The following is a 13,481-nucleotide window of genomic DNA, read 5'->3' as shown; positions in this document are numbered from 1 at the left end:
TATGTAAGCCCTATAGATAGGTAGAGTAGCTCCATAGGAGGCTTAGGCCAAGTAGGACCTTGTCCCAGTGGGGCCCATAATAGAAACTGGGAAACCCTCCCCTGGGGGTCATAATTTCAGGTGGAGGAGGAAGAAGGCCCCTCAAATGTACACTCAGCAGGGCCAACTGCCGTGTTCACGCGTCAGATGAGTTACAAACCTTCTCCCAGTAATAGGTTAAATTGCTTGGTGAAGCAGAACACCATCGTGGGAGGATCCTCTATAGGAGGACAACTGCGGCAGGGCGTAAGATCCAGATTTATGGACAACGGCCTCTGTAAAGGGCTGCCTCGACCCTTTCGGGGTACCTGCAAGACTGGGAAACTTGCGGTCAATTTTTCCCACTTGAGGAGTGGCGCCCCTCGAGGAAATTATAGCCTAGTAAACAACACAGCACTCGTACGGGATTCTGATTATTGGATAATTTTCTGGGCTTGGTTTGTTTTGATGGGCGTTTTCGGGCTGAAAAACCTCTTCCTAGCTAATTTATCTATTATGGGCTACCTCCCCATAGTAGCATAACAATTTTAGGCATGAATATAATGAGTCGGAGGTAATAGGCTTGGGACTGTCTGTGCGGGATTTCGACTCTTGTTGATAGAAGAGCATCGCCAAGTGCTGAAAACCATGTTGTGACCAAGATGGGCCCAGGATTGCACAAAGCCTCCAACTTACTGGAGGTCCCAGGGACTTCTTGCTGTCCGGTTCTAAGCCGGCTTAAGCGCTTCGGTGTAGACTTGAGAAGATATGTTGGTCCCCATCCTGCACTGGTATCCGGGATCACTGCTTTTCTTGAGGCCAAAATAATTTCAAAGATTTAAAGAACATGAAAATTGGAACTTGGAATGTTACGACGTTAAAAAATGACTATCGCATCGACATTTTGACTGACGAATTCAGACGGTTTGAACTGGATTTATTAGGAGTTTCAGAAACTCATATCCCAGGGGTAGGAAGCATGAAATTAGGTGACATAGAATTTGTTTACTCAGGAAGGAAGGATGGGGTACATAGACAGGGAGTAGGGCTCATGATGAATAAGGAAGCTGCTAAGTCTTGTTTTAGGCTGGGAAGGTATTAATAATACAATACTAATTGCTCATTTTATGACTAAAAAGTTTAGGGTATCAGTTATAGTAGTATATGCCCCCATTGAACCAACTGATGGAGATACTAGTGACTCAGATGAATTTTACTTACAGTTACAGGAGCAAATAGACAGGGTACCAGGTAGAAATATGGTGTTTTTGCTAGGAGATTTTAATGCCCAGGTTGGTAGAAATAGGGATAGATGGTATCCTAGCCTAGGTAATTTTGGTGTAGGAAAAGAAAACAGTAATGGCTATAGGCTTTTGCAATTTTGTAGGTATAACAACCTAGTTATAACCAATACGGTGTTTGGTCACAAAATGGCCCATAAGTTGACATGGTATTCACGTGATGGTAAGACAGCAAACCTTATTGATTATGTTATTGTAAACAGAAGACTAGCAGGATCAATACAAGATACTAGGGTGTATAGGAGTGCCGTTATTGATGTTAAAAGTAAAGATCACCATCTAGTAGTGTCTAAGGTTAATTTAAAGCTGAAATTTCGGAAGAGTAACTCCCTCCCGGGAAGTTATGATGTTGGTAGACTTCAGGATGAAAATTTGAGAAAAAAATTCCAGGAACAGTTGAGTACTGAACTTGAGGGTTTAAAATTTGACAATGTGGAAGATGGATGGAATAATTTCAGAAAAACAATTTGTGAAGTTGCTGATGGTGTCCTAGGGAAGAGTGCTAAGACAGCAACTAGGAATATTAGTGAAAAAGCTTTAGGTTTAATAGAGAGTAGAAGGGGTTTGTATAAGAATTATCTGAGCGATAGGTCGTATGAAAACAAAAGGAATGTAAAGAAAGTGGAGAAAGCATTAAAATATGAACTAAGGAGATGTGAAATGGAGGCGATGGATAAAATTGCTGAGGATCTGGAAGATGCGGCTAGACGGCATAATAGTAAAATATTATACTGGCATGTTAATAAATTGAAAGGGAGTAGCCGATCCGGACTAGTCCCAGTTAAAGATAGAAATGGGGTCACAATTAGTGATAAGGAAAAAGTTAAAGAAAGATGGGTGGAACATTTTGAGAATGTGCTAAACCGAGATACAGTTGCAGGAAAAGATATAGATGAAAATGAAAAAGTTTGTGATACCTTGGATGTGAAGGAAGATTTGTTTAGTGAGGAAGAATTAGCGACAGTACTAGAAGGATTAAAAAATAATAAGGCCCCAGGTGCTGATAGTATGATTAATGAGTTCCTTAAATATGGTGGCTCTGAGGTTAGGAATAAGCTACTGAAGATTATGAACATGATTTTTGAAAAAGGGGAAGTACCCAATGATTTTAGGAAAACCTTAATTAAACCACTGTATAAGAAAGGTGACAAGAGTGAATGTCGGAATTATCGAGGCATTAGTCTGGTCTCTGTAGGTAGCAAATTACTGAGTAATATGATACTTTTTAGACTGAGACATGCTGTAGACAAAGTTTTAAGGGAAGAACAATGCGGTTTTAGAAAAGGTAGAGGATGTGTCGACCATGTTTTCACTCTTAGGTTAATAATTGAGAAGTCCCTTCGTTGTCAAACACCTTTGGTCCTTAGTTTTATCGATTATGAGCAAGCTTTCGATTCTGTTGATAGAACAGCGTTAAAAAAGGTCTTATCGTTATATGGTATACCAGAAAAATACATTAAAGTGATTTGCGCTATGTACGAGAATAATACTGCTGCGGTTAAGGTAGGAAATGAGGTTAGCAACTGGTTTTGTATTAAATCAGGAGTTAAGCAGGGTTGTGTTCTATCCCCCTTTATATGGATCATTTTGATGGAGTTCGTCTTAAGGAGCACAGGAAAGGCAATTGGAGACCATGGAATCAAATGGGGAGGAAGAACGCTCCTGGACTTAGATTATGCTGATGATTTAAGCATATTAGATGAAAGTGTGAGCAAAATGAATGAATTTTTAGAGGTTTTACGAGTTCAGGGTGCTAAAATAGGCTTGAAAATTAATGTTAAGAAGACTAAGTCACTAAGATTGGGAATAAGTGAAGATGAACAGGTGACCTTAGGTAACGAAAAGATTGATCAGGTTGGGAGCTTCAGTTACTTTGGTAGTATTATTAGTAAAGATGGTGGGAGCAGTGAAGATGTTAAAAGTAGAATAGCTAAAGCTCAGGGTGTTTTTTCACAGTTAAAAAAAGTTTGGAAGAATAGAAAGATAAGCCTACAAACCAAGATTAGAATATTGGAAGCTACAGTGATGACAGTGGTCAAATATGGCTCTGAAGCATGGACACTCCGAAAAGCAGATGAAAATTTACTAGATGTTTTCCAGAGAAATTGCCTACGGATTGTTCTGGGTACCCGGCTGACTGACCGTATTTCAAACAGTAGGTTGTACGAAAAGTGTGGTTCAATCCTGCTTTCTGGGGCTATAATGAAAGAAAGGTTGAGATGGCTAGGCCACGTTCTACGGATGAAGGATGACAGATTACCGAAGATTGTCCTTTTCGGCCAACCGTCTGGGGCTACACGGAAAGCAGGTCGTCCTTGTCTGGGTTGGGAGGATGTCATAAATAAGGATTTAAAGGAAATGGGAACTTCCTGGGAGGGTGTAAAGAGGGAGGCTTTAAATAGATTAGGTTGGAGGAGGAGTGTGCGTAGCTGTGTTGGCCTCAGGCGGCTTGGTGCTGCAGTGAGTTATTAGTAGTAGTAGTAGTAGTAGTATATATATATATATATATATCTATATTCACAGGTGGGACATAGGGACACAACTACAATGGCGCGTAACTAATATGGTGCGTAACGACTTACGCGCGCGGGGGGGCTTGGGGGGGGGCGCGAAGCGCCCCCACCAACTAGGTGTTGGGGTGGCGCGAAGCGCCACCCCAACAGCTAGTTTTTATATATATAGATGTGCCGGTGTCCCGGTTGTCATTTGTGTCCCGATGTCCCGGTCTGTAATTTCGTCAGTCGAAAACAATACGTCAGTCGACACACAAACATGACGTCACTCGACAGAAACACACACACACAGACAACTTATTTTTATATATATATAGATAAGGCTTTGTATATGCACAGACAATGGGACAGCGAAGAATTTTGTATATTCGCAAGTTTTACGTAGTTAAAAACATATATATATATATAGTTAAAACATATATATATATATATATATATATATATATATATATATATATATATATATATATATATATATATATATATATATATATATATATGTATATATCTATATATATATAAAAATAAGTTGTCTGTCTGTGTGTCTGTCTGTGGATAAGGTGACGTCATGTTTCTGTGTTTACTGACGTCATGAAGTTAGTTGTCGTCATTTTTGTTACGAAAGTGACGTCATTAATGGTATTTAAGACATGCGTTCACGGAAAAATGTTTAATATTAAAATGACTGAAGAATCTACAATGGCAACAGCCGAGGAAGCTGCTCAAAGAGTCTATGCCAAAAAACTTGCTGCTGATAGAGAAAGTAAGAAAAGAAAGCGTGGATATAACCGGGAATATAAATGACGACCGGGACACAGGGACACAACTACAACGGGGACGCCGGGGGCACAGGCGGGATATATAATTGACGACTGAGACACAGGGATTGTTTGAATAGAAATTACAGACCGGGACACCGGGACACAAATGACGACCGGGACACTGGGACACAGGGAATATAAATGACGACCGGGACACTCAAAGAGAAATTACAAACTGGGACACCAGGACACAAATGACGACCGGGACACAGGGAATATAAATGCTATTTATATGCACAGACAATGGGACAGCGAAGAATGTTGTATATTCGCATGTTTTACGTAGTTAAAAATATATATTTATATCTATCTCTATTCACAGGTGGGACACAGGGACACAGCTACAATGGCGCGTAACTAATATGGCGCGTAACGACTTACGCGCGCGGGGCGACTTAGCTGTTGGGGTGGCGCGAAGCGCCACCCCAACAGCTAGTATATATATATAATTATATATATATATATATATATATATATATATATATATATATATATATATATATATATATATATATATATATATATATATATATATATATATATATATATATATATATATATATATATATATATATATTCACAGGTGGGACACAGGGAAACAACTACAATAGCGCGTAACTAATATGGCGCGTAACAACTTACGCGCGCAGGGGGGCTTGGGGAGGAGCGGGAAGCGCCACGCCAACAGCTAGTACTTAATAATTATGTGTTTTGGGATGACGTAACTCCCAAAATCCCCGGGGGAGGTGCTGCAAGTTACAAACTTTGACCATTGTTTACATATAGTAAGGTTTATTGGGAAGTGTACAGACCTTTTCCGGGGGACATTTTTATGTTGAGAAGGTAGGGAGAGGGAGTTAAGTGGGAGGATCTCTCCATTGAGGATTTATAATGAGGGAAGGGAATTTCCATGAAGGGGCTACAGGATTACTAGCATTATTAAAAAAAAATTAGAAGGTAAATAAAAATGTGTTTTTTTTTCAGCTGGAAATAAGGAGCAGCATTTTCAAATACCTTTGAAAAGACTCAGTATGAAAAGACATTAAATTGCGTAAAAAGCCAAAAACTGGTAATTGCAAAAAAAAATTATAAATATTTTAGCAAGAGATTACAACATTTCTAAAACCTAAAAAAAGAAAACCAAAAGTTTGAAGTATAGTAGATGTCGTTGTTACAAATCGGACTTGATTTAGTTATCAAATGTCTTTGAAAAGACTTCAGTATGAAAAAATTGTCTGTGGTTAGAAGACAAGGGACAATGAGAATCCATATATAGAAGCCTGCTGCATTCTGGGTGCCAGGACCTGGCCTCTTGTAAGTGCAAAAACATTTGTATATATTTTAACAAGGGATTACAACAATTTAAAAATCTCAATAAAGAAAACCAAAAGTTTGAAGCTTAGTAGATATTGTTGTTAGAAATCGGACTTGCTTTAATAATAAATATCTTGTAAAGGATCTAAGTACGAAAAGACAGCAAATTGTCTCATCGTCTGTGGTTAGAAGACAAGCGACGATGAAGACCTATATATAGGAGTCTGCCGGAACCGTGCCGAGTGCCGAGGCCCCTTGGCGAAGCCACCTGGCTCCCGGTACCAATAACCAGCCACCCAGACAGGTGTCTTACTTTCTCTGTCAACTGAAAGTCTGGTTTTCGTGTTGCTCTCGTGGTTCCTCGACAGGCCTTCGTTGACGTAAAATTGGATATTACTAATAGGGCTAGAAGGGGCCAGGTAGCGAAGCCACCTGGTCCCAGCTAGTCTATCTATATATATAAAAATAAGTTGTCTGTCTGTCTGTCTGTCCGTCGAGTTACGTCACTGCCCGCACATTTCATCATATACCAATTCAACAACGAATGTAATCAAGCCGAAGTAGCTGAGTTGGTAGAGCGTTAAGTTTCAGGTTCTAGGTCCGAGAGGTTCCAGGTTCGAACCTTGAATACAAAAGAAGAAAAAAAAACTAAAAAAGGTAAAAACTACAAAAAAACAAAAAAGAAAATACTAAAAAAACTAAAAAAGCTAAGAAACTAAAAAAAAAACTAAAAAAGGTAAAAAGCTAAAACTAAAAAAGAAAAAAAACTGAAAAAAACTAAAAAAAGGAAAAAAGTGAAAAATAAAGGAGAAAAAGAAAACTAAAAAACTAAAAACAAAAATAAAAAAAAACTAAAAAAGGTAAATGTATTCAAGCCGAAGTAACTGAGTTGGTAAAGCGTTATGTTCCAGGTTCTTGGTCCAAGAGGTTCCAGGTTCGAACCTTGGCTTTAGCATGTATACAAAAGAAGAAAAATAACTAAAAAAAAACTAAACAGAAAATACTAAAAATAGCTAAAAAACTAAAAAAAACTTATAAAAAGGTAAAAAACTAAAAAAAAGTAAAAACTACAAAAAAACTGAAAAGAAAAAAAGTAAAAACTAATAAAAAAAACTAAAAAAACTAAAAACTGAAAAAGGTAAATGTATACAAGCCGAAGTAGCTGAGTTTGTAAAGCGTTATGTTCCAGGTTCTAGGTCAGAGAGGTTCCAGGTTCGAACCTTGGCTTTAGCATTTATGCAAAAGAAGAAAAATAACTAAAAAAGGTAAAAAATTAAAAAAAAACTAAAAAGAAAATACTAAAAAAACTAAAATAGCTAAAAAACTAAAAAAAAACTTAAAAAAGGTCAAAAACTAAAAAAAGTAAAAACCAAAAAAAAAATAAAAAGAAAAAAAAATAAAAACTAATAAAAAAACCGAAAAAACTAAAAAGAAAAAAAAACTATAAACTAATAAAAAAACTAAAAAAACTAAAAACTGAAAAAGAAAAAATAAACTAAAAAATACGACACTCAAAGAGAAAGCGACCGGGACACAGGGAATGTTCAATTAGCAATCACCATCAACAAAGCACCGGGGCAAAAATGACGACCGGGGCACAGGGAATATAAATGACGACCGGGACACTCAAAGAGAAATTACATACCAGGACACAGGAACACAAATGACGACTGGGACACAAATGACGACCGGGACACAGGGAATATAAATGACCACCGGGACACAGGGACACAACTACAACAGGGACGCCGGTGGGCAAAGGGGGGTATATAAATGACGACGGGGACACAGGAAATGTTCGATTAGCAATCACCGTCAACAAAGCTCAAGGGCAATCATTAGAATAATGAGGTATAGATCTGAATACAGATTGTTTTTCCCATGGACAATTATATGTTGCATGTTCAAGAGTCGGTAAACCTGACAATCTTTTTATATGCACAGACAATGGGAAATTGCCTAGAATGTTGTATATTCGCGAGTTTTACGTAGTTAAAAACATATATATATATATATATATATATATATATATATATATATATATATATATATATATATATATATATATATATATATATATATATATATATATATATATATATATATATATATATATATATATATATATATATATATATATATATATATATATATATATATATACTAGCTGTTGGGGTGGCGCTTCACGCCACCCCCAAGCCCCCCGCGCGCGTAAGTCGTTACGCGCCATAATAGTTACGCGCCATTGTAGTTGTGTCCCTATGTCCCACCTGTGAATATAGATATATATATATATATATATATATATATATATATATATATATATATATATATATGGTTTTAACTACGTAAAACTTGCGAATATACAACATTCTTTGCTGTCCCATTGTCTTTGCATATAAATAGATTGTCAGGTTTACCGACTCTTGAACATGCAATATATAATGGTCCATGGGAAAACAATCTGTATTCAGATCTATACTTCATGATTCTAATGATTGCCCTTGAGCTTTGTTGATGGTGATTGCTAATCGACCATTCCCTGCCCCGGTGTCCCGGTCGTCATTTATATCCCCCTGTTTCCCCCGGTGTCCCCGTTGTAGTTGTGTCCCTGTGTCCCGGTCGTCATTTATATTCCCTGTGTCCCGGTCGTCATTTGTATCCCGGTGTCCCGGTCTGTATATACATTCGATTTTTAGTTTTGTTTTTCTCCTTTATTTTTTCTTTTTTAGTTTATTTAGATTTTTAGATTTTTTAGTTTTTTTTATTAGTTTTAGTTTTTTTTTCTTTTTAGTTTTTTTGTAGTTTTTACCTTCTTTTTAGTTTTGTTAGTTTTTTTTTTACTTATGTCCTGGTCGTCATTTATACTCCCTGTGTCCCGGTGCTTTGTTGATTGCTAACATTCCTTTTGTCCTGGTCGCTTTCTCTTTGAGTGTCGTCATTTATTTTTTTCTTTTTTAGTTCTTTTAGTTTTTACCTTTTTTAGTTTTTTTAGTTTTTTAGATGAAAATTTTTTTAGTTTTTTCCTTTTTTTCTTTTTAGTTTTTTATTGGTTTTTACCTTTATTTTGGCTTATTTTTCAGTTTTTTCCTTTTTTTTATTTTTTTTTTATTTTTTATTTTTTTTAGTTTTTTACCTTTTTTTAGTTTTTTTAGTTTTTTTAGTTTTTTAGCTTTTTTACTTTTTTTTATTAGTTTTTAGTTTTTTTGTAGTTTTTGCCTTTTTTTAGTTTTTTCAGTTTTTTTTTAGTTTTTTATTGGTTTTTACCTTTATTTTAGCTTATTTTTCAGTTTTTTCCTTTTTTTTAGTTTTTTTTTAGTTTTTAGTTTTTTTAGTTTTTTACCTTTTTTAGTTTTTTTAGTTTTTTTAGTTTTTTAGCTTTTTTATTTTTTTTATTAGTTTTTAGTTTTTTTTGTAGTTTTTGCCTTTTTTTAGTTTTTTTAGTTTTTTAGCTTTTTTATTAGTTTTTAGTTTTTTTTGTAGTTTTTGCCTTTTTTTAGTTTTTTTAGTTTTTTAGCTTTTTTATTTTTTTATTAGTTTTTAGTTTTTTTGTAGTTAGTTTTTTTAGTTTTTTACCTTTTTTTAGTTTTTTTAGTTGTTTTAGTTTAATAGCTTTTTTATTTTTTTTATTAGTTTTTAGTTTTTTTTGTAGTTTTTGCCTTTTTTTAGTTTTTTTAGTTTTTTAGCTTTTGTATTAGTTTTTAGTTTTTTTTGTAGTTTTTGCCTTTTTTTAGTTTTTTTAGTTTTTTAGCTTTTTTATTTTTTTTATTAGTTTTTAGTTTTTTTTGTAGTTTTTGCCTTTTTTTAGTTTTTTCAGTTTTGACGTCACCTGATCCAGTTTTTTCAGGTGACGTCACCTGATCCAAATAGATTGTCAGGTTTACCGACTCTTGAACATGCAACATATAATGGTCCATGGGAAAACAATCTGTATTCAGATCTGTACCTCATGATTCTAATGATTGCCCTTGAGCTTTGTTGATGGTGATTGCTAATCGACCATTCCCTGTATCGGTGTCCCGGTCGTCATTTATATCCCCCTGTTTCCCCCGGTGTCCCCGTTGTAGTTGTGTCCCTGTGTCCCGGTCGTCATTTATATTCCCTGTGTCCCGGTCGTCATTTGTATCCCGGTGTCCCGGTCTGTATATACATTCGTTTTTTAGTTTTGTTTTTCTCCTTTATTTTTTTCCTTTTTTTTTCTTTTTTAGTTTATTTAGATTTTTAGATTTTTTAGTTTTTTTATTAGTTTTTAGTTTTTTTTCTTTTTAGTTTTTTTGTAGTTTTTACCTTCTTTTTAGTTTTGTTAGTTTTTTTTTTTACTTATGTCCTGGTCGTCATTTATACTCCCTGTGTCCCGGTGCTTTGTTGATTGCTAATCGAACATTCCTTTTGTCCTGGTCGCTTTCTCTTTGAGTGTCGTCATTTATTTTTTTCTTTTTTAGTTCTTTTAGTTTTTACCTTTTTTAGTTTTTTTTAGTTTTTTAGATGAAATTTTTTTTTAGTTTTTTCCTTTTTTTCTTTTTAGTTTTTTATTGGTTTTTACCTTTATTTTAGCTTATTTTTCAGTTTTTTCCTTTTTTTTAGTTTTTTTTTATTTTTTATTTTTTTAGTTTTTTACCTTTTTTTAGTTTTTTTAGTTTTTTAGCTTTTTTACTTTTTTATTAGTTTTTAGTTTTTTTTGTAGTTTTTGCCTTTTTTTAGTTTTTTCAGTTTTTTTTTTAGTTTTTTATTGGTTTTTACCTTTATTTTAGCTTATTTTTCAGTTTTTTCCTTTTTTTTTAGTTTTTTTTTAGTTTTTTTAGTTTTTTACCTTTTTTTAGTTTTTTTAGTTTTTTTTAGTTTTTTAGCTTTTTTATTTTTTTTATTAGTTTTTAGTTTTTTTGTAGTTTTGCCTTTTTTTAGTTTTTTTAGTTTTTTAGCTTTTTTATTAGTTTTTAGTTTTTTTTGTAGTTTTTGCCTTTTTTTAGTTTTTTTTAGTTTTTTAGCTTTTTTATTTTTTTTATTAGTTTTTAGTTTTTTTGTAGTTAGTTTTTTTTAGTTTTTTACCTTTTTTTAGTTTTTTTAGTTTTTTTAGTTTTTTAGCTTTTTTATTTTTTTTATTAGTTTTTAGTTTTTTTTGTAGTTTTTGCCTTTTTTTAGTTTTTTTAGTTTTTTAGCTTTTTTTATTAGTTTTTAGTTTTTTTGTAGTTTTTGCCTTTTTTTAGTTTTTTTAGTTTTTTAGCTTTTTTATTTTTTTTATTAGTTTTTAGTTTTTTTTGTAGTTTTTGCCTTTTTTTAGTTTTTTCAGTTTTGACGTCACCTGATCCAGTTTTTTCAGGTGACGTCACCTGATCCACGATCCACAGATCCACAGATCCACAGACAACTTATTTTTATATATATAGATATATATATATATATATATATATATATATATATATATATATATATATATATATATATATATGTATATATATATATATATATATATATATATATATATATATATATATTCACAGGTGGGACACAGGGACAAAACTACAATGGCGCGTAACGACTTACGCGCGTGGGCGGCTTGGGGGGCGCAAAGCACCCCCACCAAATAGGTGTTGGTGTGGCGTGAAGCGCCACCCCAACAGCTAGTATACATATAAAAATATAGTGTCTGTCCGTCCGTCTGTCTGTCACTAAGTATGACGTTAATATTTAAGAAAACTAATATAAAAAACTAACTAAAAAAACTTTAAAGAATTAAAAACCATCTTCTATAAAAAAACTGAAAAAACAGAAAAAAACTAAAAAAAAACTAAAAAAGGAAAAAACTAAAAAATTACAAAGAATAAATAAAAAATAACAAAAAACTAAAAAAGAAAACAATTAAAAAAGAAAAAACTTAAAATAAGGAAAAAATAAAAAAAAGGAAAACTAAAAAAGGTAACTAAAAAAAGGAAAAAAAGACAAAAACTAAAGAAAAATAAAAAACGAATGAAAAAACAAAAAAAAGACTAAGAGAAAAAAAGAAAAAAAATACTAATAGAAAAAATTAAAAATAAAATAGGTAAAAATCTAAAAGGAAAAAAAAAACTACCAATTCTTGCATATGCTTGACAAAAAACGCTTAAAGAATGCACCAGCTGATTTAAAGCTACACACTATTCAGTGTATATGTGGGTGTACTTACCTCTTTCAGACCCCCAGTCACAAAAACATAGAACTAGCGAGCACTCCAGATCCTCCAAGGAGCTTTTTTAGAGTGAGAGAGAGAGAGAGAGAGAGAGAGAGAGAGAGAGAGAGAGAGAGAGAGAGAGAGAGAGAGAGAGAGAGAGAGATAGAGTTGAGAAAACGGTATTTTGAAGGACAAGCCTAAGCATGTCATCCAAAGAAGTGTTCAGGGTCTAAAATAGATATAACAGACTATAATCTTTTTTTTTTTTAGAACGTTCCATAACATACTATATTTGTTTTTTCTTAACATAATTTGAAAATTAAAAAGGAACATCCAATTTAAAATGTTACGATAGTTTTATTACACCGTAAAATATAAATGTAGCTAAAAAAAATATAAATGTTTGATTAACACATCGTATTTGATTATAGTTTTGAAATTATTAAAGCTTAAAGTACTTAAGAGATTATATTTTGCACATAGGGATTTGTACCTTTTACCAGCTCTAAACTCATCGCTGTAACCATAATTTACAGATCGTATTGCAACTTTTGCCACTCCAGAAGCTGTCAATCCTAAAAAAAAAAATATTAACTAAAGTGACTGCAGTACTACCATAAAAACTGAAAACAAGCCGAAAAGAGCGAAACAAAAAGAAACAGCATTGTAGACAGATGTTAAATTGCTCATTGCTCAGCTGAAGCTTATAGTCTTTGTAGGGAGAAAGGGATTGTCATGGTGCTACTGCAACCCCATACGTCACATAGGCTTCACATAGGCTTCTGCAGTAGAAATATTCAATAAGGCCTATTCACTAGTTGCTACCATTGCAAAAGAAACAAGTGGGCTTAAGAACACTTGGATCCATCCTCTAAATCAATGAGTTTACACAGACGAGGATTTTTTGGTAAGAAACAATCTCCAGAAGAATCAAAAGCTAAGACGTGATTGTGAGAACGATTCCTTGAAAGCTAATGCAAATGAAATCATCGCCGAAGCGCACCAATACGAAGTCATGACCGACAAAACTTAGACTCCTCTCTCCAACTTGAAAAAGTTCATATTCAGCCTAACACACAAATTAATGTCTATAAAAGAGATATTTCCTCTACCCTAATGCAGTAGTTGGGCTGATGAACCAAAAAAAGGAGCGAGACAAAAGCAGCATTCCCAGATCTTGACTTCAACACCGCTGAAAATCCTTCTTCAAGAAAAAAGAGAAAGCGAGAAGAAAAAGAAACTAAGATCAAGGAAAAAACCAAAAAGGAAATAAGTTAGGAACCAAATAACTGAGCGAATAAAAAAAGAATTTAATGGGGAAAAGAAAAAGACTGCTGTTACTAAAAGAAAAACACGAAAAGCGATGCAA

The 13,481-nt window shown here is 33.6% G+C and overlaps 1 protein-coding gene across 2 annotated transcripts in view; it reads right to left on the bottom strand.

The window, feature by feature from the left end:
* Positions 1 to 13,481, bottom strand: part of LOC136025206 (uncharacterized) — a 248,249-nt gene that overhangs the window by 170,102 nt on the left and 64,666 nt on the right. For both annotated transcript variants that reach the window (XM_065701012.1, XM_065701013.1), the window contains one exon: positions 12,606 to 12,687. In XM_065701012.1, coding sequence (XP_065557084.1) covers positions 12,606 to 12,687 — 82 coding nt within the window. The remainder of the gene's footprint in view (positions 1 to 12,605; positions 12,688 to 13,481) is intronic.

This window comes from Artemia franciscana, chromosome 3 (assembly GCF_032884065.1).
Source record: "Artemia franciscana chromosome 3, ASM3288406v1, whole genome shotgun sequence".
NCBI classification, from domain to species: Eukaryota; Metazoa; Arthropoda; class Branchiopoda; order Anostraca; family Artemiidae; genus Artemia; species Artemia franciscana.
The sequence above is the reverse complement of the archived record's forward strand: the minus strand, read 5'-3'. Positions and strand labels throughout refer to the sequence as shown.